Source organism: Accipiter gentilis, chromosome 30 (assembly GCF_929443795.1).
Source record: "Accipiter gentilis chromosome 30, bAccGen1.1, whole genome shotgun sequence".
In the NCBI taxonomy this organism is placed as follows: domain Eukaryota; kingdom Metazoa; phylum Chordata; class Aves; order Accipitriformes; family Accipitridae; genus Astur; species Astur gentilis.
This window is the reverse complement of record NC_064909.1, coordinates 9,690,658-9,715,956: the sequence shown is the minus strand read 5'-3', so window position 1 is coordinate 9,715,956 and position 25,299 is coordinate 9,690,658. Positions and strand designations below refer to the sequence as shown.

At 37.5% G+C, this 25,299-nt stretch overlaps 2 protein-coding genes across 5 annotated transcripts in view; one reads left to right on the top strand and one right to left on the bottom strand.

Annotated features, from left to right (window-relative positions):
• Window positions 1–9,766, top strand: part of PACC1 (proton activated chloride channel 1) — a 34,196-nt gene extending 24,430 nt beyond the window's left edge. Inside the window, exons 9-10 of one of the 4 annotated variants that reach the window (XR_007510097.1) lie at window positions 7,032–7,095; window positions 9,475–9,766. The gene's annotated coding sequence lies outside the window, so the exon portion shown is untranslated. The other 3 variants (XM_049833501.1, XM_049833500.1, XM_049833499.1) reach the window with 3 other exon arrangements.
• PPP2R5A (protein phosphatase 2 regulatory subunit B'alpha) overlaps window positions 462–25,299 on the bottom strand; it is a 46,570-nt gene continuing 21,732 nt past the window's right edge. The window contains exons 3-13 of the mRNA XM_049833491.1: window positions 22,342–22,443; window positions 16,307–16,399; window positions 14,190–14,320; window positions 13,911–13,970; window positions 12,626–12,734; window positions 10,166–10,219; window positions 6,014–6,064; window positions 4,932–5,051; window positions 4,717–4,844; window positions 2,457–2,558; window positions 462–1,691 (exon numbers count right to left, since the gene is read on the bottom strand). Of these exons, the coding sequence (XP_049689448.1) occupies window positions 1,559–1,691; window positions 2,457–2,558; window positions 4,717–4,844; window positions 4,932–5,051; window positions 6,014–6,064; window positions 10,166–10,219; window positions 12,626–12,734; window positions 13,911–13,970; window positions 14,190–14,320; window positions 16,307–16,399; window positions 22,342–22,443 (1,083 nt within the window). The 3' untranslated portion in view covers window positions 462–1,558. The remainder of the gene's footprint in view (window positions 1,692–2,456; window positions 2,559–4,716; window positions 4,845–4,931; window positions 5,052–6,013; window positions 6,065–10,165; window positions 10,220–12,625; window positions 12,735–13,910; window positions 13,971–14,189; window positions 14,321–16,306; window positions 16,400–22,341; window positions 22,444–25,299) is intronic.

The window sequence follows — 25,299 nt, the reverse complement described above, 5'->3', positions numbered from 1 at the left end:
CATGTAGAGAGTAGCAACTAACTGGTTTTCATCAGATGGAGCTACTGGAAGCATAAACCCCTTCAGGCAGTGTTATTCCCATTTCCTCTGTGAAACACAACTACTTACAGACAAAAATGAAGTAACTAATAATAAAAGCATAATAAAGTCAACTCAGTGTAGTAGAGACTGCACTTCCCCCCCCGCCCCCCCCCGGAAACTGCTTGAATAAACCAGCCAAGCAGTTAGGTAAGAAAAGCCCAGGACACCTGCCTCAGGTATTCTGACCACCCCAGAGCAGAACAAAGCCTTCTGCCCTACCCACCAAAAATGAAACCCCAGCAGTCTGCACCTCCAACACTTTTGCCACTCAGTGAAAAGCCACAGGTTATTCAGACACATGCAGTTAAGAGGTTGTTCATAAAAGCCATCCTAATGCTCCTGGTCTTTATAAATACAAAGATGTGATATACAGCACTAAATACAAACATAAAGACTTTATTGAATGCTGCTCAATTCCCCAAAGATCTTTCATTACAAAAGTTTTCCACACAACTGCAATTTAAGAGATTGGAATGGTACTCTGATAAAAGATGTGAAAAAATACTTGATCAAGTAAACAGACAAGACTTCTATTGTCAACTTTCCGCCTTTAAGAAACAGACTGCATTTTCTTTAAATAAAACAAGGAACTATTTACCAAATTCCTTCCCTCCTTACTAAAAAAAAGAATAATCCCAATTTTGGTCTCATTCTTCAGTCCATGAGATGCTAAAACTAATGCAGAAACATCCAAGATAGACAGATAGTCTCTCAGAGACCTGCACTACCCTGCAGGGGGTCCTTAGGCTGATGAGAAGCATCATTGATGGGCTCTCCAGAGGAAGCTCCATCCTCAGCTGCAGCAGGAGGAAATCTCCAAGTAGCCCAGGACCAAGAGGCAGCGAGAATGGGGTAGAGGCACTCACCAAGTGGTAGGTCAGACGCATGGACCACCCCAACCTGTTCAAGCTGACTTTCCCTACTTTGCCTCACTCTAATGTGAACATTACATAAATCTAAATCTGAATCCAATCAGGAATTCAAGAACAGCACCTTTCAGTGCTGTAAGGGGCACATACTGAGTATCTCAAGTTACTGGTAACGTACCTTGGTTTTATTTGAGAAAATACAGCACAACTAGAAGCCTTTTCTATCATCTTAACCGAAGTATGCAGCGATGTGAAAAGCACATATAAAACAAGGAAGAAATGTACATAGCAAACTATACCACCTATGTGCAACACAATCAAAAATTCAAGTCATAATTCTCACCACTCCCATAATTATTTCACTCATTAAGGATGATAATTCAGTTCTATGAAACACTGGAAGTGACAGTATATCAATAATTAAACAAATTTACAATAGGTTGTGGTAATGTCATCACTTAACTGCTGTATTTAAATTCAAATCTTTACATTTGCCAGAGAAAAAATTGGCTGTTGCTATTATACTGATGAGGTTTCTTTTGCAAATCCTTATGTATTTCAAAAGGGTACAAAAAAGTATGTCTGCCGAGTAGAGGTGGTCATTTCTTTTATTTGGCACTTGTATTGTGTGCATTTAGCACATTGTGAGTGCTGTGCTGCTTTTCTGCCATAGCCTTCTTAAGCTTTAACTCCTCTAGCTTTCTCCACAACTCTTCACGTTCCAATTCTTTCTTTTTCTCTCTGTAGAAAAGAGTGAAGTATCAATTTCAGATGTGTTTTAAATGCAATGTGGAGATGCAGTTACTTAACAACTGTGATTTACATCTAGTAATTCCTCTTGTAAGTTGTCCTCCAAAGCTATTTTTAGCGGCAATTACAGTTTCCTCTATTAAAAACCAAGCATACAATTTGGTAACAGTTAGTGGTAAAACTGGAACTTTGCTCCAAACAACTCAGACAATTGCTGTAGTGTGGCTTTGCACAGATGACTGCAATTCTAAGGAGGTTTTTTGTCACATGCAAACAAATTAAGGGACTAAGCATCTTTGGGGGAGAAAAGCACAACTACTGAAGGGAGACTTAGCAGGTGGTTTCAGGTGGCCTAGGATGATCTATGCCCTGCTTCCCTTACTGCAGGCAAGGTACTGCTTAGTAGGCTAAGAGGTGTTTTAGCCAAGCTATGAAGTATTCTCCAGCTCAGCTTGCTTCAGGCAACTCCCCCTGAAGCAGCAGAGCCCTGTTCTGCCTCAGAGGAGAGCACGCACTCCCTGCCCAGGCAGGGTGGGGAGCTGGGGCCTTCCTGCCGCCTCCCTGGGCTTCGGCTCCCACCACGCCGCTGACACACACCTGCGTGGGTGCTTTACTCCCGTGACACCCAGCAGCCAGTCTCTGATGAGCAGTTCCACTACAGAACCCCATAGCCACAACAGTTAAGTTTCGTTTCTTTTCAGCTGGTACATTTTAGATAGGTATTCATCAACGTGCACTTGGAAGAAGAATTGGTACCTTTGCCTTTCTGCTTTATACGAGCTTGTAAGTTCATCAAAAAGCTTGCCATCCATTTCCATCAGGGTTTTCAGCACATTATATACCAGTGCCACAATAGTTCTAGAACAGAAGGAACACAACCATTAGAATTACTCAACACAAAATTAACTTCAGTAAGCGTGTTCAATTTCTTTTTTGAACTCTGAGCTTCTTATTTAAGATACTACTGTAAGGTCAGGGAGTTTCTGAAACAAAATCCTTTACTATAATTTCCCCTGTAAATTCATAAAATGCATATTTAAACATTTTTTGAAATGGCTACTTAACCTTAACTTCCTGACTCTTGTAATTGCACAGGATATAATTATTAGTACTGTGGCTGTACTATAAAGCCATTCAATTATGTTAACATTTAATAAACCGAGTTTTAACATTACTCAAATATTACAAAATTGTTGAAACATGAGAGTCTAGAAAAATAAAGCTTGTGGCTAATAGCTTCAAGACTGGGCAAAAGAATGCAGCAGAGGAACCACAGGCACATGGTTTAATACAGCTACTAAACACTCTACCAGAAGCATTTCCGGATAGCAGCTAGTTTTGCTGCATATGCCCCATTAGAGAACTGACTTGAGACCATCAGGTGATGGTTTCCAGTACCTTTGTTTCTTTAAAATAAACAGCCTGGGCAATACTGGCTGTGTCTTACATGGCTGTCTGTATTTCCATGTTAGGTATTACTCTTCTTTTTGTGAAAGCATTCATATTTCAATAAATTATCTTAAATATCATGTTGTTTATCTCCTTTAAACCCACTCTTAATTATAGAAAGAAATGCAAAAATAGCAATAAAATTAAACATTAAAAAGGTGCCTATCATTAAGCTTATCACTAATCAACAAAGCAGGTAAACTGTCTTTCCCATCTTTCCCCTCACTAGCAGTTCACCTTCACATAGCAGTATTGGTTGTAAGGTTGTAGAGCAGGGGTGCCGCAGTGTCTTGTGACCTTGAAAAATGAGTGAAAGAAAAATCTAAGGAAGTAACCAAAGGACCAGGTTTGCCTGTTGAGGACAGTCTGTCTGTTGTGGCACCAGGAAATCTCCCAGCTATTCATTGGAGGCTTTATGCTCATTCAAAATGCAGAGTACACTAAGCCTGTCTACAAACTCTTTTTTTTTTTTTTTTAACACTGGCTTTCACATGGTTTGAAGGCAAAAGCTTATTTGGAGTTTTGGTCTCCGGAGAGGAAAAGCTCAATTTTGAGCTAGTAGTTAAGTCCATATCAGACAGCTAGGTGGATATAAGGACATTTCTCTGCCCTCCAAAACAGATTAAAACCAAAGGGTTAGACTTTCTTCTCCAAACTTCTTGGTCCTCAAGGTACACAATTATCCTGTGTCTTTCACTTCCTTCATAAAGAGCAACTTCTGTTCTGCAGCTAGGGAAAGTGGGACATCCTTCCAATTTGTTGAGGTCCCAAGTACTGCTCATGCTCCAAGAACCAGTTCTCCAAAATGTATATTCAGTCTCAGCTGATACATTTGAACTAGACACACCATCTAGATAAATTCAGAATAATTTCAGAGCCTCTTAAGGGCTTGTGGGAGGCTCCTGCCTACCCTGGCTTTTGCCTGTACAAGCTTCACATTCTGCAAATTGACTTGCAACTCAATTCAGGGTGCTGGACACAAGCAAAACTTTGCTTTTTAGTATTTCAATATAATTACCACTTCTTTCAAACCTAATATAAAAATACTAATATATAACTTGTGGCATTAATTGTAAAATGAAGTAGTCACTCATTTCTCATTCCTACCATCCTTTATAGAAGTAGGCATTGCTCTTAGCTCTGGTAGTATCTTTTCCCCTTCTTACCTCAGTAGGCAGCAGTAACTACTTAGGAAGAGACTGACAGATTTTTGTTCATCTAAAGTAGTAAAGGACAGCAAAGCATAAATACAGCAGAAGCATCCCTTGGAAATTGTTTTGGTCTAAGTAGTATTGATTTGCATTTTTAACTAACACGTAAGATCAAATGTGATTACAATATGAAGACTATCATCCAATTTCCTCAATAAATTCCAGGTCTCCATCATAACAATGCAGAACAGTGAAAGCATGATATAGCTGAAAAGGACATCCATTTTTGCACCCATAATCTCATGGATTTCATCTGATTTAAATAAAAATGAAGTCATATTTACAAGCTACGATCCAAAATTGAAACAGTGGACAATTTATTTATGGTACTATAGATAAAGTTAAACATTACATACGGATTCCAGTGTTCTTTGGAGATCTTGTATAAACTGCCAAACATAATTGGTAGAATTTTATCAATGTTCTCCTCAATCAGGCTAAGAATATATTCATTATTCCAGAAGTACAAAGCTCTTTCTGCAACCTGAAACACAAAGTTCAGGGGTCAACAGCCACAAAATAGATTACTACAAGTTGGTTTGTTGGGGTTTTTTAAACTTTTTTTTTTTACCTGAAAATGTGAACTTGACACACACTTGGATATTTGCTTAAATAAAGGCTCTTCTATTTTTTTGAATTGTGTCGGTTCTATTACATCTAAGATTTCTTCAATTTCACCTAAAAACATTACCTATTTGTATAAAAGAAATGTATCAAAAAGCATGAGAATGTTTTATATCACCACTGTGAACAGAAACAAACAAAATACAGCATATACATTAGTCATGAACCCTGCACAGAACACTGCATGTAATCACAATGCATTAGACATCCACAGGTTTTTTTGCAGCCTGAAAAAAGTCGATCAGTTTCAGCTACCAGGTTACAGCTCTCATCTTCTTTTGTGCAATTACCCTCAACACTTCACAGAACTGCTTCTGCAGAATATGGGGGTTTTTACAGTTAAAAAAACGCTAGAGCATTTTATTTCTTCAAGAATGGCTGCAGAGATTACCATTAGCTGAGGTCTCTAAAGTAGCTTTTTAAGTGATAAATATAGTTAATTCCCATTTTAAATTACAACGAGCAGAACACTAGGTACGTTGCACAGAAAATTTTACCACCACACACAAACAGGGACAACAGTGTTAAGGGACCCCACTTTTAAAGAGCTGTCGGAGGGTGGTATCTGGTGGCATAAATCAAACTCCTGATTTTTAAACTAATTTTAACTACATGGAAGAAATGAGAAAAAAAATTAATTTCCCAAGACCATTTAAAGTTATTTTTATACTCCAGAAAAAGAATGTATGCATACTTTACTAGACACTTACTTGGTATTTCAAATGCTAAGTCTATGTCACACTGGTGATGACTACCTCCAGCCTGGTCTATATCTACTAAAGTATTTCTCACCTCAGAAAATTGTTTATACAATATCTTAACTAGAATGCAACTTTTAATACAGTTTTAACATAGTAACACCACAGTAAGAACAGACATACAAAACAATGGCACTGAGTTGCATGACAAAGATGAGTGCCTCAAGGAGCTTCAAGAACTGCAAGATCTCTTGAAAAGCACAGCAGAGGTAAGGTAGCCACACTACATTTTACATCACAGCAGACACCAGAAACGAGAGACAAAACCAACCTCTTTCTGACTGCAAGTTTTTGGCCAAAATTTGAGTAGTCCTCTGATTACCTAGATTAAAAATACAAACAAGTTAAAGCAGAACAAGTTTCTATTACATACTTGATAAGATTTAAAAAAAAAGTACTAGTTTGCTTTTCCTTATCCAAAGGTTTAATGAAAATTGAATAAAGCTAAATGTAGTTCCACTGAAAATAAATACTGTGCTGTCTCATTTAAATATTTATCTTGTTTAGGTTATCAAAATAGTTTGGAACCTTATCACTTCACAAGTCTTTCATTATCTGTTCACACTCCACTCCCATCGCAGTACATATATTAATTGACAGGATGGTGATAACATCAAAGCATCACAAAATGAAGTTAACTCCCCTGTTGCTAGATTTCCCAGAATATTTTTTCTTCTACTCATCCATACTTTGGGGAGCACCTGTTTTGGTGTCAAGGTTTGAAGCCCAAGAGCAAGCAGTATAGGCTGACTGCACAAACAGGGCTACACAGAGGAGCCATGGCCCCCACCACTTCTGTTTTTCTTCTAGAATCTGAAGTCTTAAAGACTGGAAACCAGGGAAAAAAAAAAAAAAAAAAAAGGATGTGAACTTAGAGAAAATATATCCCAGTATCTACATTGGAAACTATCTTACACAAGACTGGAAAAAAACATTGGGAAACTTAAAAAGTACAGCCCCCAAGAAAAAAAAGGGGAGGGGAAACACACAACAAAGGCTGGAGGACTGTTTCCTAGAAAAAAAAACATCTGACATGGCATCTAAATTACAAAATTAATGCTGTCTGCGGGGGGGGGGGGCGGGAGGCAGCTGTAACTATGTTTCAGAAGCAGAAACATTCTCAGAGCCTTATAAACTTTAATTCTTATGAACTTTCATTGTGAGGAAAAGACCTCAATTTTTATGACACAAAAGCACCTAATTGATCATATCCAGCTGTAAAACTTAACTATTTGAACACCTTCCATATGTGGTTTTTGCCATGTTGATCTTATTTTTTTTTTCCCCAGCTTCCCAGTTGGCTATTTTATACGCAACTACGTGCACTATCAAAAGTGATTTTCCAGAGAAAAAGTTAGTATGCTTTTAAGTGCCCGCAAGCCTTTACCCTAGGATACTCACATATCCTGCTATCACAAAACCGAACGTCACTTCGAATGACACTGAGCAAATGCAGAAACCTCAGGCAGGTGGTAAAGCCCTATGCTTAAATCCACAAAACCAAAGCGAGTTACAAGGAAAGAACAGATTCCTTACAGAGCCTCGACCGTACAGTTCTACCTAGCTGACCGAAAGATGCAGACAACTGAAATACTAATGTCAGCATCTGACACCTGATGAAGGAGCAGGAGGTCTGGACCAGCCCATGCAAGTGCCAAGTTTGCTGCCTGGCCCACAGAGGCAGAGCTCCCTCCCTGAACTGCTCCGCTGGCCCTGCCCTGGCCTCCCTGCTGCCTCCATGGACAGAGCAGAAGAGCTGGGGCAGATGGCACAGTGTGGGGGGAGGAAAAATGTTGAGCTCCCCCATTTCACTGCAATTACCCGATCTGGCAGTCCTTCACTCACTCGCTTCTCCTCCACTCTCAAGGATGAGAATGAATTACATTTGTTTCTCTAGATTCATTATTTAAAGTAGTCTGTGTAAATACACTTTAAATCCAGGGCCATTTTCTGTTAATTAGCTCATAACTGAATGACTCAGTCATGTACTATTAAGATTTTATATTTTTAAAGAACAAACCCGAACATCTACAGGTATAATAGGTCATTCTGCCAACACCTTCCCTTCCCCTAGAACAATGCAAGTAAGCCAAAAAACTTCAGACAAGCACATTTGCCAAAGAAAAGCTGTGAGAACCTACCATATACACCTAATTGGAGCATGAATTTACTAGTCTCAGAAGCATAAAATTGAGTTAGCTCTAAGAGTCCAGTTTCCAGCACTTGTTATTGTAAGAGTGCTGAATATACTTTGCTACAATCACATTCTCAACTTGATAAAGAAATAACGTTCCTGAGTACAATGGTGCAGACCTCAACAAGATACTTGTCCTTGCTCCTCAGAGTTACCAGTTTCCAGCTTGACTACGCTTTCATATTAAAAAGCTGATACATGCATATTTATGTTCAAAGATTTTATTCAAAGAGATATTCAACATGCATGCAGATCTGAAATCTTGCTGCTCTTAGTACACCAAACTCTTAAGATTAATGTTCTTCCCCGAGCTACAAAATTCCCATAAAGTGTCTTACAACAGTAGGCACCTGCTAGAGAACTTAAGTACAAGGACTGTATGTTTAGCCTGATTTCTTCAATGTAAAGGCCACTGCACTTAGCAGGGTTAGGTAACAAACTCTTCTTGTCAGCTCTGCAAACATCAGGACTGACCTAAGGCAGACTACCATAGTTACAAGAGCTCGAATTGAACGTCCTCTAAGTTGACCCTGAGTGACAATTCTTGCCAGAAAAATAACAGTAAGGTACTCGTGAAGACAGCCTTCTGATGGGAGTTCTTAAAATACTACTTAACCTAAAGCCAAAAAAAAATTTCAAATGCTATCTCATCAGTTGCCCCAAATTTTAACATTTACTTTTCAAGCATTTCAGAAAGTTTCTTAAAGCTTCACTTCTTATCATCTTAGTAACCTTCACTCCTTTATAAAGCCAATTTTACTATAGTTTCACACTGACGACCAAAGCAAGCACAAGCAGTGACTCTGCAGGGAGTTCTGATATCTTCTCCATTCTGAATTAATCTTTACCGATTAAGAGGCAAACAGAATTGTATATACCATAGTCCAGCTGAAGTCTCAGAATTGCACTGTAGCACTACTACTTCAGAAGCCCAGCTGCCTTCACTTCAAAGTTCGGCCTTGCATCCTACATCACAGTTCTGTAAACTCATGTCACAGTTCTGACTTTGTTACATTGTTGTTTCATTCAACCTTGCAGGTTTTTATGTACTACTATACATTTTCTACTCACATGTCCACTTTAACTGTCAAAATGCCTGGCTTGTTTTATTGCTTGGCTTAAGGAATAAGGCTTAAGCAATTCCTTTCTCCTCACCCTATCCAACAAAATAAGCTCATTGACCAGTGTAGCTGGCAACAAACACCGCAGTACAGGGGGAAAGAAGATTCTTCAAGCAGACAAGGCAAATTTATAGTCAAGTCAGGTTGACCACCTTCCACCACCTACAGAATAACCTGTCTTCTGATTAGGAATGTCAATACTTAAGTGGCTGTGCAGAAAACAAGCTTCCACTGAAAGACCAGTGATGATCTGTGTTGTTTCCACAAAGCTGTTTATCTTTTTTCTTTATAGAAAAATTTAGATTTTGCATAAGCTCTTCATTTTTCTGTCACAAAAAGGGATAAAGTATTTAAATATCAACATACCCCTAATGGAAAGATTTCTGATTGTCCAACTAAACCCAGTTTCTGTTCTAGCTAGTTTGACATCAGTCTGTGTCCCCACGAGCTGCTACACTGCCCTGAGCCTGCATTCTTCTTTATGGGCACTGCCAAAGCCCTTGCATGAAGCACTGCAAACCCCTTTTTCAGCTGAGCTGTCAATATGTATCACGGGAGATTGAGTCTGGCAAAAGCCACTGATGCCTGAAGCACCTGCATTAAAACAGCCAAGAGGCACTCCAATAACTGAAGAGACAGAGCAGAGAAACATTGCATTGGGAATTTCAGAGTTCTTTCTGTCTAAATAAAGTGTTGTTATTCTTTTCAACTTTTATTTGGGGATTGTTTATTCCCTAAAATATTTCAACTTTATGCAATGGCTAGGCACAAGCCATCAGCACCAGAAATACTGAAAATTTTAGTTCTTACCAGGAGGGAATACCGTTGTTACATGCTTTCTCATGTGACGTGATTCGCGTGATATCAGTAGTTCAAACTTTTATTTAAATTTGTGCTCTATCTTGGTCACAGGTTAAGAGATAATTGCCCTTTCAAACCCAGAATTTTCGTAATAACTGTTCTAGATATAAGTGTTCCACCCCAAAAAACCCTCACCTATGGATCATCAAGATAGCACAAATAACACTGCTATACAATTCTAACAAGTTACACTGAAATATTTAGTTTAAATTAAAAATAGAAAAACATTCAAATGAAAAACACTTACAGGCTCTGTTAAAGTTGTATCTTTTTCCAGGAACTGTACAACACAATAGGCGAGCTAGAATGTTAAGTCATACAATTATTTAGTTTAAACAGACACTTTTTAGACATTGCAGCATCACTAAATATCACAACTTATAATGGTAGCACTTCAAATCGGGAGGGGGAACCCAACCCAAAACACCCCTACACAGCCATTTCAAAGTCTTCCAAACTAAACAAAACAGCAATTAAAGCAGCAATATATACAGGCCTGCTCTACCTTACAAAAACTTCCAACATACAAAAAATAATCTTTTTTTTTTTTTTTAATCCTAGAAAAGAATTACTTTCAAGCTTGACAGGTATTTCCCTAACTCAGATCCAGTATCCAGACAGATTTTTCTCAATATCAATTCCTGTATTAACATTACAAAGCTATCATTTTCAAACATCTATAATGGGGTAAAAAAGATGGTATTTTCAGTCAAAAAAAGTTTTAAAACAACAGATTTGACTGAGCACACATTGCTCAAGTTCTAGAAATCTACAGCATGCAACATTCAGTGATAAGATTATAGAGGTGAAAGAATTTTAACATATTACATGGCCACAAGAGATCAGGCAGCACCTGTCCTGCCGAGTATCCTGTCCCCAGCAATGGCCAACAACAAATGCCCGTGGAAGACTGTCTGAAGTGGGGGAAGCATAATGTGATTAAGTCACCAGCATGCTCTCCCAGCCTCTAGTGATTTCTGTCCAGGGTCTTCTCAGGCCAAAGTGTGATATTATATAATTACTTACTGTTTAGTTACTTAGCACATAATTAAGTAACTAAACAACCATACCTCTGCCCAGTACAGAAACCATACAGTAATCCTATTACCAAAGGAATTACAATCCTAGATTCCAGTAACACCAATTTTAAGAGGTCACAGTATTTTTCATCTCACAATATTAAGCAAAGAAAAAAATTATTTACATGCATTACATATACATTTCAGTATTTAGGATGCCTGAATTCAAGCATTACTTCTCCATATTTTTTTTTTTAATCTGTTATCCCAAAGCAGATAATTACAATGCTGTGATTAAAACAGGTCTAATTTATTTCTTTTACCCTTAGGCTAAGGATGTATATGTATAGATTCAAAAATGCCACACATTAATCTCATAAAATCCCATTATATATATTGTACAGTAATGCTTTATTGTTCAAAGACACAAAGACTCAAACTTAATTCAGCTTTAAGGCTTTAACTTCTAAGAGTAGGCTGAACTTGTACTCTAGTAACAAAGCAACCAGGCCACTCCTGATTGTAAAGCAGATTTAATGCTGGTTTACACCTTCAGGATAATACGAAACCAGAAATACACAGTGCCGAAACTGCACATGGCACTAGTGGTTTACGAAGGGAGAGATGAGTAGCCTGGTCAGCAAACCAAACGCTACTTTCAGGTACCCAGTACCGCTGAATTAATAGGATCCTTTCAGGTACTGATGAACCAGATTAAGCACATCATAGAAAAAAGGACAGCTTGCTGTACTGATCTACCAACGAGAATACCTTTGGCAAGGGACTGGTCCCTTTCATAGGACTGACTCATTCCATGGAGCAGCCTATTGCATAGCAATAAACCACAAAACCAAGTGATTTAATAAAATTAAAACTTTATATGAGAATTAGGAATTAACTGAGCTCTTGACTTGATCCTGTTTGTAGACTATATAGTCATAATGATTTCACTTTAATTAGAAACTAATTTCTTTGTATCTTTAGTCTATAAGGAGCTGTATTAGTGAGCTAAGTTAACAAAGCAAGTTTTTAATTAGCCACAGCAGAATTACTTGCAAAGTTTACATCAAATGTATTCAATACTCAAGTGCCATGTGTCTGGAAAGGATATACATTATCCCTCAAATGAAATGCTGAACGTCTGTGCAAAGTATAAGAAGGGAAGTCAAATGAAGAACTACAGCATTCTGACAGCGTGTCATGGATCTACATAATTTCTAGCTGATCCAGAGAGCTACTATACATTTCTGCCATTTATACCCAACATTCTCCTCCCCTCTCCAGCAGTGGTACGGTTTTAGAAATAAAAACCCCACTTCTGAAATAAGTACCTGGCTATACTCAAGGTTCCTTTACACACAGCATTTAGGTTACATAAAAGGAAGTAATAACAGCACAAGGGCCTGGGATTAAATTGAAGCTTCAAGTGTGACAAGACTAGCAAGCCAAAAAGCTTCCCAGTTCAGTTGACATGACTTTGATTGTTATAGTCTTTCACTTTTAATATATGCTAAATATTATCTCAAAATTAACATTTAGACATAAGATCTGTAAGATCTTTTTTAAAAGTGACTCAATTTGCAAATATTTTGAAATATTGATATTATAAACACATACTGCTTTAAGTTTCATTAGTTTCAAATGCAAATACAAAAAACCCCACCACTCAAAAATAGGCAAAAGCTTACCTGTGCATGAAACAAAGCTAATCCCTTTGCAGTATGCATGGGAATCAGAACTTTCATAAGGAACTGTTTGTGTTCTGCTTTCAGTGGCAGTGCAAAACCATTGATAATACTGAAAACATGAATAAGCAGGGTTTATTTTTATTAAAAAATAATTTTTTTCAAGAGACACTCCATTTTCTGATTCAACTTCTAAACCTGATTATTTTGAAGCCATAAAATAGCTCTACGTATGTACAACCTTTAAAGCATTGGTATCACGCAAGTTTAGACTCTTGGTAGGAATACCAGAGAACCATAGAAGAAGTCAAATAATTAGATGAGCTGAAGTATTTTTATCATGACCTCCATTAAGTAAAGTCATCTACAGTAAGTCTTGCTTTCTAATTGTAAAGCTTAGACAGATGCATCAGGAAGCTGATCCACTTCATCCACAATCATTAGCAACTTGCAGAGGAAAAAAAGTAGATGGCATACAATTTTGGACAGTTTTAACAGTGCTGTTTGAACATTTGTTTTGAGATTGTTGAACAACCTTTCTGTCCAAAAACAAAGTTAAAAAGTTGCCTCATTGATTCAGTAATCTTATTTTTAAGAGTTGATGAGTTGTAGAACAGAAAAAAGTACTTCAGGAAGAGGTTGGGGTTCTCCCCCCCCCCCCCCCATTAAATCTGAGAAAATAGTAGTATCCCTTTCACTTGATTTTCATAAAAATTTGTTCCACAATAGTTTCACAATGTTTGTATTTTTTAGTTAGACCAGTAATATTTATAGAATTTTCTACTGTGAAATATATGTGAAAGTTTTCGACAAACAATAAACTATTACCACAAAAAACATCAACATTAAAAATTAGTGAAATAATGTCAAAAAAGATAACTAAAAAACCCTAGCACTTACAAGGCTTTCCTGAATAGAATTTAAAGAAAACCAGCCTGCTGAAGGTTAAAGCATTTCATTCAGCATGAGGGCAAAAGTTAACATTCATTTTCTGAATGTCATCAGAAACAAGATAAGCAAGAGTAGATATTCCTGACAAACAAGAACTCCTGAGAAATATTTTGCCAGTCATCTTTAAAACTGGCACCAAAACCAGAATAATTTATACTCTATATCCTAATTTGATATTCACACAGTAACCCAGACAGTATTAGCTTATGCAAGTGACTGCACTTCATCAGTTGTTACTGTAACAATTCTTTCCCCCCTTCAATTCCCAAAGCAAGAAAGATGAAGCAAACACCCACAATATAATTTTTTATTTTTTTCTGTGTCAGATCAAACTTACCTTCCTAATATCTCAAGAAGTTCAGCAACACCATTGAAGTGCTCAGTTTCATATATAAACCTGTTACGAAAAGAGACAACCGTCAAAAATCAAAACACAGGATCAGAGATTCCAAAGAAATAACCCTTAATAAGCTTCAAACATTTGAAAGCCAGATCACAGACCAAACCCAGCTCTTTTATTTCAAGAATAAATCACTGCAGACCCAGACCACAAAGGCAAGATAAAATATTCCTCAACCTAGTCACACGCAGACACATACATACATAGACAGCATACCTGAGGAAAATGTTGTTAATCTGTTTCCTGATGAATGCTCTTAAACCGAGGAATTTTCCATAAATTCGATGAAGAACTGTCTTTAGGAAATCACGTTCTCGTGGGTCTTCACTATCAAAGAGCTCCAACAACTTTAAGAATTAAATTGAAATGTGTTACATTGGAAAGGCTTAAATTTTGTTACGTTACTAACTGATTCGAGTTTTATCTTTAATTTATAAGTTTACATTAGAAAAATTAGAATCAGTTTAACTGAAAATTTTGTTTGGATGTCAATATTATGTTTTCAAAATAAGATTTTTAATAAAGCTGGGGGTTTTTTTGGGTTTGTTTTTTTTTTTGTTGTTTTTTTTTTTTTAAAAGAAACCCAGAAGCTTCATTCCCTTCAAAAGTCAGTATACAACTGACATTAAAGCCACTCCTGTAACTGTTATACTAGCAAAATAAAAATGAAATTGTAAGAATGAGATTATCAAACCTTAGGTAAGTGGTTTACACTTGGTCTTTAAGAAATCGGAATTAATCAAATCAGTGTCAGATATTTACAGTTTCTTAATTAAAATCCTGTACTGCTCATGTCAAAAAGCTACTTGTGTCTTGAAGGTTAAGCAATAGCATTCTATACAAGAAATTTCACAGTTAATGATTTAATATGGAGAGGGTCATAAAATAAGCGTTTCTCTGCTAATACAGACTAAATGCCGCAATAAGCTAGCAAGATTTTCCAAACGTTTTTTTTGCTTGTAGACAGATTTCCAAGGATACAGAAAAGACCACACTCACTTGAAGACATCCAAAGATATTCCAGTCCCATTACAGACCATTATTTTAGGGTTTTTTTTTTTCTGCATGTCCAAGTAAAAGCATATTTAGAAATGCTAACTGTGCTAAACAAGTTAGTAATTTGGCTCAAGCAGTCACTACGCTCTCCTGCTCAGTCCAGGTCTGTGAGCTTAGGTATATCTACACCAAGCAGCAGAAGGGACTGGAAACAGCTGTTCAGAAACTTTGTCCAGGCTCATTTCATTTTTATATTTAGAAGGAATTTCTCAGGGTCACTACCCACTTTTTTTTCCGTATATAGCTAGCTGTTCATTGCATTGTCTGTCTTGTACTCTAGAGAAAGATCAAGTGAAATGTCAGAACTGAAACTCTGCAATGGCTCTTAAGAACCACAGGTCCATTAGTAAATTGGATACCCACAGCCAATAGTCCAGCTGCAGCTTCAGGCCTAAATTTTGTGGGAAAGTCGAATAAAACAGAGGAGAAGGAAACACCTATAAAGAAGAACAGTAAAACTAAACAAGTGGAAATGAATTGCAGTCACTGGAGGTGGGGAGGAAAAGCACCCATTTATGTTTTTACTTTTCATTGCTGTACTGTGATGGCCTGCCAGCACTCGCTCTTCAGATACTGAGCTTTTTCCTTCACAAACAAGTATTTTGACATGGTAAAAAAAAACCAAACCACCAAGTTAACCTTGGACAAAAATTGTTATGATATTCTACATCCCAATTCCTTGAGAAGTTATATTTAATATGAAATCTCACATCACTTTCTTGGTTAAAGTTACTTTGCATGGCTAAGTATGATTTTCCTATGTACTTCCTCACCTGATTTCCCTTCTGTGGTTAACACATGATAGTAAAGAGAATGACACTATCTAGTCACAAGTTAGCAGATGTTGGAACACATTTCAAGTACAGTAAGTACATTACTTTTTTACAGGAAAAAAGTTTGCTGTAAGTTTTCCCATGATAAAGCTACAAAAAAACAAACGTAAGAGCACTACAAAAATCTAATTGGCACATTGTTGATTTGACTGGAAGTTACAAGTCATTAAAACACAACTTGTATTTACAAATTACAAATATCTTGCATTGCAAAGCAATGAGGCTGATTCCTGAAAACAAAGGGTTTCTGAAGTTACTAATTACATATAGCCTGTGTAGTATGATGTACTGTTTATTTAGTGTTTGGCAGAAACCACTGTTGGAACAACTAAAATTTAACCCCCTGTCAACACAAAAGCTTTAATATTCTCCACAGCTGTACAGTCATCTGATAAGCTTGAGAGGTGATCTTTAAATCTGGGGGTGGAAAAGCTCTCTACTTACCTGCTGTACAAATTTCTGGTCAATATATCGCTTTGCAATGCTAGGCTGAAAATCCGGGCTCTCCAAAAACCTCAGAAAAAATTCATACACCAACTACAAATATTGAAATGAAAATTTTGAAGTTAGTAAGTACACCATTACACAGACCTCAGCCCCTGTCAAGTGTCAGACCCCCCCCAAGTCAAGTGGTTCTATTCACATGTGTAAAAGGTACAAAACATCACTGCTTAATCACAGCCTTCTACTGGAATCTACTGGAAGAATTACAGTAAGTATCAAGAACACTTTAATTCCCAGAAGAGTCAAAGATTAATAAATAATCTGCTGAAATATCACTGTTAGACAAAAATAAGTTCCAAGTATTACATAGATTCACATTTCCTACTGTAATAAGAATTTATTATGTAGAAATAAGTTACCAAACACTTATCAACACTGAGGGTAAAATTACATGCTCTAACATCACATAATTCCTTAAAGAGATAAAGAAAAAATCTCCTAAGTGTTCCTGAAATTAAGTTTCGGCTTCAAAGTCCAAAAATGAAAAGTCATATTAAAAAGCTGAATGAATACACAGGAACTTAAGAGTTTGGCTTAACATTAGGTTTCTATATCCTGGACGCTCAATTCAAACAACAGGACCCTCTGCAGATTTACCTTCAACATCCTTTATATTTTGTAGTATATTATTTCTATTGAGTTCAAGTCCCCATTGGCTATGATCCCACAATGCCCACAGATGAAAAGACAGACAGGAGAAAGAGCTAGCAAGGTAGCCGAGAGAGGCATGAAGAAACCAGAGCACAAGTCCCATATTTTGGGGTTTATCAAAAGTCCAAGACAAAATACTGTACTTCCATAAAAGTGGCAGATTTATAAAATACATGTAAGGCATCTCTTACCCAAGACAGAATTGAGACGACAGATGTCTTAGGTTTAGATACATTCAGGGCTGTTTATGTTCTCAATGCCTATTTCTTAACTACATGTTAGTTAAACAACTGATCAGTAATAATACTAAAATGCAATTTAGATACATAACATCATCACTGACTGGACTTCTAAATAAAACCCAAACAGAGCTGTGGTCATACTCACAGGCACGTATTTCAGTTATTACCACTATGTGTGCTTATTAAACGGAGAGCTAACACCTGAGTAATTCATAATTATAATTATGAAGTTCACTTGGGAGAAGTGCTTTTTATCTACAACATTTGAGATTACAGTTACTTATGCATAGCCTCAAGGAGGGTATGCTGTATCTGCAAAGCAGAATCTCAGAAACACAAGTTCCCCTTCACTCTTTTTTCCCCTCTGACAGACTGCAACAAAAGCTTTTCATATCAGCATTTTGAATGTATACAAATTTCATGTAACAGAACTGTATCAAAACCCAAGCTTCCCCATACAGCCTTAATTAGTCTTCTGGTGCATAAACACAACAGCACACAGTTGCACAGTAGACAACACAGGACAGAATTTTTAAAAGCTTGGTAATAGACAATCCAATAATATAATTTTAAATATTACCATACTCCATCCTCTGTCTTACAAAGGTATCACCCATGGCTGTTTAGTAATTTCATCAGTCACACAGACAGTGGAATTGAGTGCACCCTCAGCAAGCTTGTGAATGACACCAAGCTGAGTGGTGCAATTGATGCCCGAGAGACGGGATGCCATCCAGGGGGACCTGGACAAGCTTGAGAAGTGGTCCCACGTGAACCTCAGGAGGTTCAGCAAGGCCAAGTGCAAGGTCCTGCACCTGGGTAGGGGCGACCCCTACTATCAGTACAGGCTGGAGGACAAAGGGATTGAGAGCAGCCCTGCGGAGAAAGGCTTGGGGTACTGGTGGATGAAAAGCCGGACGCGAGCTGGCAACGTGCACTCGCAGCCCAGAAGGCCAACCGTATCCTGGGCTGTGTCAAAAGAAGCATGACCAGCAGGTTGAGGGAGGTGATTCCGCACCTTTACTCTGCTCTGGTGAGACCCCACCTGGAGTTCTGTGTTCAGCTCTGGAGCCCTCAGCGCAGGAAAGACATGGAACTGTTGGAGCAGGTCGAGAGGAGGGCCACAAAAATGATCAGAGGGATGGAACTCCTCTCCTGTGAAGAAAGGCTGAGAGAGTTGGGCTTGTTCAACCTGCAGAAGAGAAGGCTGCGGGGAGACTTTATTGCAGCCTTTCAGTATTTAAACGGGGCTTATAAGAAAGATAGAGACAAACTTTTTAGGAGGGCCTGTTGCGATAGGACAAGGGGTAATGGTTTTAAACTAAACCAGCATAGATTTAGATTAGATATAAGGAAGAAGTTTTTCACAATGAGGGTGGAGAAACACTGGAACAGGTTGCCCAGAGAGGTGGTAGATGCCCCATCCCTGGAAATACTTAAGTTCAGGTTGGATGGAGCTCTGAGCCACCAGCTCTAGTTGAAGGTATCCCTGACCATGGCTGGGGGGTTGGACAACATGATCTTTAAAGGTCCCTTGCAACCCAAACCATTCCATGATTCTACTGATCTTTTTCAAGGTAGTACTAGCTAAATTCATTAGTGGCCTGTATTGAAATGGGAAACATATGGCTGGAGGAAGGCTATTGGCACAACTTCATAGATTAATGTTGGAATTAAATTTCATTAAATATTTCTGTAATAAATTCCTATATCAAATATTTCTGTCAGTGATCACAACAAAGAATAGTTATGTGTGATAACTGCTTAGACAATGACACAATATTGGAAGCTACCACTGGGGGGGGGGAGAAAAAAAAAGTATGTCAGGTTATCAATAGGAAAGGACCAGTTGACCCTGAAGGCCTGGAGTGATAAATACAGGATGAAACTCAAGGATTGCAAAGTCACAGTTAGAGATCCAAGAAAAAGCTCTGCTACGCATTTGCAAGCCTTTAAGCTGAGAAAGGGTTAGCCATAGGATGACTAAGATCCATTTACACAACGAAGCCATGGAAGCAACTAATGAAATCCTGGGATATTCCAGGAAGATACTGACAGTACAGATAGAGATGCACAGCCCTACACATGCTTGAGGAAGTTTATTCAAACCTGAAATGATACAGAGAAGGAGCCACTAGAGTTGTCCTGGGTTAGAGCACCTTTTACAAGTGAAGACTAAACTGGCATATTTTGTTTTCCCTGAAGGACAAGAGGAGGAAGGACATGGCTTCTTTCCATAAATAGATACAGAGACTGCGATAGACATCAAGTAGTTAAAGCATAATGCTGTTGGCACAACCTGTCCAAGACTAAGTTTAAGGTATCAATTGGGATCAAAACCAAGGTACATCTCTTCTATAAAATAGAACAAGTAAATATTAATGCAAGATTCACAATATATACAACAAATTAATCAGTTACATGTCTCATTTCTAATATAGGGAGAGTATGCATTAGTAACCATTTGAATGCTTCATATAAACACATGCAATTCTGGAACCACAATTGTTGCTACTGTTCTTAAAGAGCTTTCAGAAAAACAAAATGTAGTGCTAAAAAATACAGTTTCTGAGATGTATCTCAGGGAAGTTATGTGCACTGAAGGAGCATTTATGCAGTTCTGATGCTTACAGAATCATGTAGCTTCCTGATAATTAGTACCACTGCTCCTAGAACATGTACAGCTGGTAAAAGGATCAAATAACTTCAGAAATCCTTGGGAACCTTGGGAAATCCATGAAGCTTCAGAGGCATTTCAGGAAGGAAGCTGCAATGGCTGTTTCTGGCTAGTCAGCCTCTCGGCCTCTCCCTTCTCCTGTATGCTAATGTTTGCAAACTCAGAAGCATAGCAACAACTATCAAGTAGGGTGACAAGAATGGATTCTAGCCAACAGATACCAGATACTGGCTGCTCCTACCTTAAAAAAAGTATGTTCAACTTTCTTGAGTTTAACTGAAGCATTACCATTGGAAATACTAAATCATGGGAGAACTGTTGGAGTTAGGCATTCTGGTTCTCAAAATTGGTCTGCTTAGGTCAAAGAGCTATGAAATATAACTCCTATTACTTTGGTGATTCAATCTTCTTTCTTGCAGAGACCACTAGAATATTACTGGTTTAAGCTATCAATTCCACCAAGTCTGAAACTCCCCAAGCTTCAAAATACACAGTAGCTTTAACACCAACCTGTTCAACCTAGTTGGGCTGTTACAAGCCATCTTAGGTATTTGCTTTAAAGCAATGTCTTTCAAGTGGCACTTGCTTTACTGAAGGTCTAGAGTCTTTTGTTGTGACTACACACACTGGTAATTTAATAAGCCATTTTCTATCATGCTATTTTATAGAGAAATGCCAACAGATTCAACCAGAGAAGAGTAGAGATTCAGATTTGTTTCCTTCTCCCTCCTAGAAAACTGGCTACCTGACTGCCAGATCAGGATAAAATTCTGAATTTGTTTGTAACTGAGCAATCACAAATCACAGCCAGCAAAACATCCACACCCCCTGCACCCAAGCAGTTCTTTAGACTACACCAAAAGTAATAATGGGTTTTCATTGGGGGGGGGTAGGAATGGGTGTGCACACCCCCTTCCTTCATACACAAAATCTGGCACTTTCAGCAGCTTTGTGCTCCTGGATGGCAATTAGCAAGTTATCAAACTCAAGTCTTCTACCATCCGGTAGCACATGAACTGTAAAATAAAGGAGAGGAAAACACAAACCGTTTCCATTGTGCTGTAATAAGCAATCTATTCCAAGGACAGGATGAACAACTGATGCAGGAGAGCGAAATCCACAATGATCAGGCAGCCTGACCAAAACTCATTTAGAAAAAGGCAAAGGAAAAAGCTGAAAGTAAAATTTCAAATAATACCAGGGGCTATGAACCTCTTTCAATTTCTCTTAGACAAGCCTAAAGCAAAAGTGAACTGGTTGCAGAAAGCACAAGTCTTTTTCTATAAAAAGAGCTATAGTTTACTTACAACCTAAAGTGAACCAAGCTAACATTTACAAATTTTACTCCTGAGAGACAGGGGCATTTTGAAGTCAGATGATGCCACTACTGACTATAAGAGACATTTGCACAGCCCTTGCACCCTCCCACCCCTACAAAATCAAGCTTCTCATCTAGTTCAGTTATAGCCATTTCTCCTACAAAATCAGAATCAGCCATATATAAGATTATTATTATCACAGCCTTTAACCCGCAGAGTTGTTTTTGGTGATAACTTGTTTCTTACTTGGTATAAGTCTCAAATACTATCCTGAACACGTACTTTTTATAGCCAATAGAAGTACAGTTTTTAAATAAGAGCATTTGTTGATACATTAGAACTGTAATATTATAGGGACAGAGTAGCATTTTAACTCTCGTAAGAGAGGGGAGAGAATGGTATGCAGATGGGCAGTAGCTATTAATCTTCCACCCACTACTAGGAGTTGCTACATAACTACTACTTATATAAGCAATTTAGGTTTGTTCAACTTTTAACAGTTAATTGAACAAAAAAAATATTCAGCAGTATTGCAAGTCAATCACATGACTGATACAGCAATGCTATAAAAATCACAAGATTGGCACAGGAGTACAACAACAGAATAACTAGCCAACTGTTACCAAACAACGACACCTATACTGTAAAGTTTTTGCATGGAGGGAACAGGATGGGAAGAAATGAGGAGATATCTATTTCTTGCTCAAAAAAACAAATAAAGGCTACTACTCTACTTCTTGTTATTGTCACAAGAAACCAAACTGTTAACATCCACTTATATTTTATTGAAGTCACACAAAAAAGTTGCTGAAGTGCAGAAAACAAGCCTCCTAAGTAAAGAACAAAAATATATGGATAATTCAGGTGCAACCACTCTGTTAAAAAGTATTTAAGCAATTTGGAAGGCTTACATTCTGCCATATTTATACACATTAAGAAAAGCACCACTTTTTTCCCTCCCAAGTATAGAAACTCAATTGTATTATATAAGCAATTTTGACATTCTTAGCAAAAGCACAAAATGACTAAGTATCCATTCACAGTTCTTGCCTTACAAGAAATCTTGAAAATAAAGGAATAGTATACCTGTATGTGGGGCCATGAGGCTTCAAGAGTTGGTTCATCTTCTTCTGGATCAAAATCTGGGTTATCACTAGGTGGAAGTGTTCTGAAAATATTAGAACTAATCTGCAAGAGAAAAAAAATTGTTGAATTGTATCACTTTTTATGTTTTCACAGATCACTCTCAGCAATGTACTGCTTTTATCCTAAAATTACAAGAAATAAAAACATCTTAAAAAAAGAGTAACATAATCATCACTTATTTTTATTTTTTCAAAACTGCTAAATCCAAACAGCCAAAAGTCTGAAAGAGAGGAATGAAAATAATAAGAAAGTAACTTTTGCCTCAACTGTTTTACAAGTTTGTAGCTAGACACGGTCATATTTAAATTTTTTCTCTGAAACTATGAAAATTGAAAGAAAATGTCAGTTTCCCCTTATAAAGACAATTTTAAAGTATGTGACACAGAGTTGAGTTTTTATATAAGACAACAAATACAGTATGACTAACCAATTATGATTTAAACAGTGGTTTCTTCATGAGCAAGGCAGACAATCCCAAAAATATACCTAATTTTAGAGTTGTTCACTTAATTTCAAGATATTTCTCACTTTCAAGTAAGAACTGAAGAACTGTTTACCATTTTTCACCTTTCATGATTTCAAAATGTTTCAAGGTTTTGGGAAGTCAGAAATACATAACAATCATAACTTTCTGATTTAACACAAAGTAACTTTAAAAAAACTAAGAAAAATAGCTACCAAGTTACTTTAAGTATGATATAGTCATATCAAATCAATTTGAAAAGAGCAAGTTTAAAAAGGTTTCTTCAGGTATTTTTGAATTATATGGAAGTCTGGGTAGAAGACCAATCTTTCAGATGTCAAGAGAAAAATAAATGTCATATCTTCTGCCAGATGCAACATACTGTATTTTAAATCTCTTTAACATGAACAGAAAAGAACATGCAGTTATTTTCATTTCTGCATTTTCTACTGTTTTTTCAGGAACACGTTTAGCCCAACTTTTTCAATCATCTTTAAAACTCTTTAGTCTTTTCGATCAAGTCTATTTCAAATAGCTGCTAACCACCCAAGCCTACTAAACACAAAAGAAAATGTTTGACAGTTGGCAGCAAATGCTACTGCATAGCTTCCGTGGAGTCTCCAAGGTGTTTGAAGAATCTTGCAAAAGGACTTTAAAAAAGTCCTGAAGTCACCCAGCTGCCTCTGCATAGAAGCATCAGCTGCCTCATTAAACAAGATATAAAGCTATTGCATAAACTAACTTTTCATTTCCTCCTATGCGCTTCATTCTATGTCCTGTCACTGTCTCCTGTCGTTACACGGTAAAGCTGCAGGCACTGCTGCTCTGGAGTAGAAGGGCAATGACGTTCTGTATGGATGGGCACTACAGCAGTCTCCTAGTTTACTGCACAGCAGGAAAAAAAAAAGAAAAAAACAAAACAGTACAGTTGTCCTTTAATATTGGAAACAGAAGGGACTCGGGATTCTGGACCATAGGAGAAACTGGCTGACGGGAGAGGGGGGGAAAATAGGAGTCAAAGAATGTGAATTTTAATCAAGCCCAAACCCAAAGACTATAATCCTGGTTCTGTTATTTGATATTGTCTACTGTTATTAGGTACTCAACAATAACACCCAACACACAAATTGGTCCCCTACAGAGTCTTCCTTACCTCTGCTTACAAGTCTTCTGTTAACGTCTCTTGAAAATGCATCCTTTCATTTCTAGATGCATTTTGCCGAACTGAACCAGTCAACCCTTTAGTACAGAACCTCAGAGTACAGAATGCAAAAGTTTCAAGTCCAAAACAAAGGTACTAACTACTGAATCTACTTCTGTAGCAGAAACAAATAGCAAGCCTCTCTGCCAGATCCTTACAAAACTAATTTTATGATTTTCAGAGTATTCAGTACTTCTACTAGCATTATTGGTCTCCTGATATCATATGAAACTTAGAATAAACTGTACTATTTTTATGTACTAGCCTGACTCCCTATAGAACTCATTCATTCACCTCATTATGTTTGAAATACTTTTGGTTCCCATCTCATTTGTTTCTTTCTAACATCTTGCTAATAGTATTGATCAAAAATGTGATTAAAACCCCCACTGTTTTCTATGGGCAAGTTCTTCACTATATCCACTCATATTATTTAAAACATCCTTTTTCCTTTGTAAGTGGGGTCTTATCTCAAAACTGTGGTTTGAGAAATACAAATAATAAAAGTCTTTTACAGCTGGATAAGTTTCCAGAGAAACCCAGCATTAGCTTTCTAAACTAAATCTCAAAGTTTTGTAAAAGTGACATCTGAAAGTGCGCCAGTTAATGTATTAAAATGCAGCAATTGTATTTTATTAAAACAAAAAAAGAAAAAAGAAAAAAGAAGTTCCTTATTGTCTGTACACTTCCCAAGGAGCTAAGCATTTGGAGAGATACTAGATTCAATTCCAATTTCTGAGCATACAGATAGGGATACCTCATGTTTTTTGAAATTCTAAATTCATAGCTTGAGCAAGCTGCTAGGACAATCTCATTTACATTGGATTTTTATATGCTGGTGGGGAATGAGGGGAGGTTGGCAGGCACAAGGAGATGGAGGAGTAATGTGTAGTGGAGGGACACTTCTGTTGCACTCCCAAACCTGAAAGGCTAGAGCTTTCTAACTTCCCAGGAAGCGTTCACAGTGATGAACCCTAATTTGTTGTTAGCTTCAGGATACTTTGAACTGAGTATTTCCAAACAGAGAAGATGCTAGTTTTAGATGACCTAGAAAGGAGGTGCACAGATCACTGTGCTGCCCATCTAAAACTATCTGTAAGCAGAACTCTTCCTCAGTTCTTCATTCAAAGGCTTTGGCAAAGAAACTATAGGAAAATCAGGTGCCTAGGGCACCAAAAAGATATCCTGCAGCATATGTCCTGCACATCTGCCTAAACAAAGATGATTTTTTTTT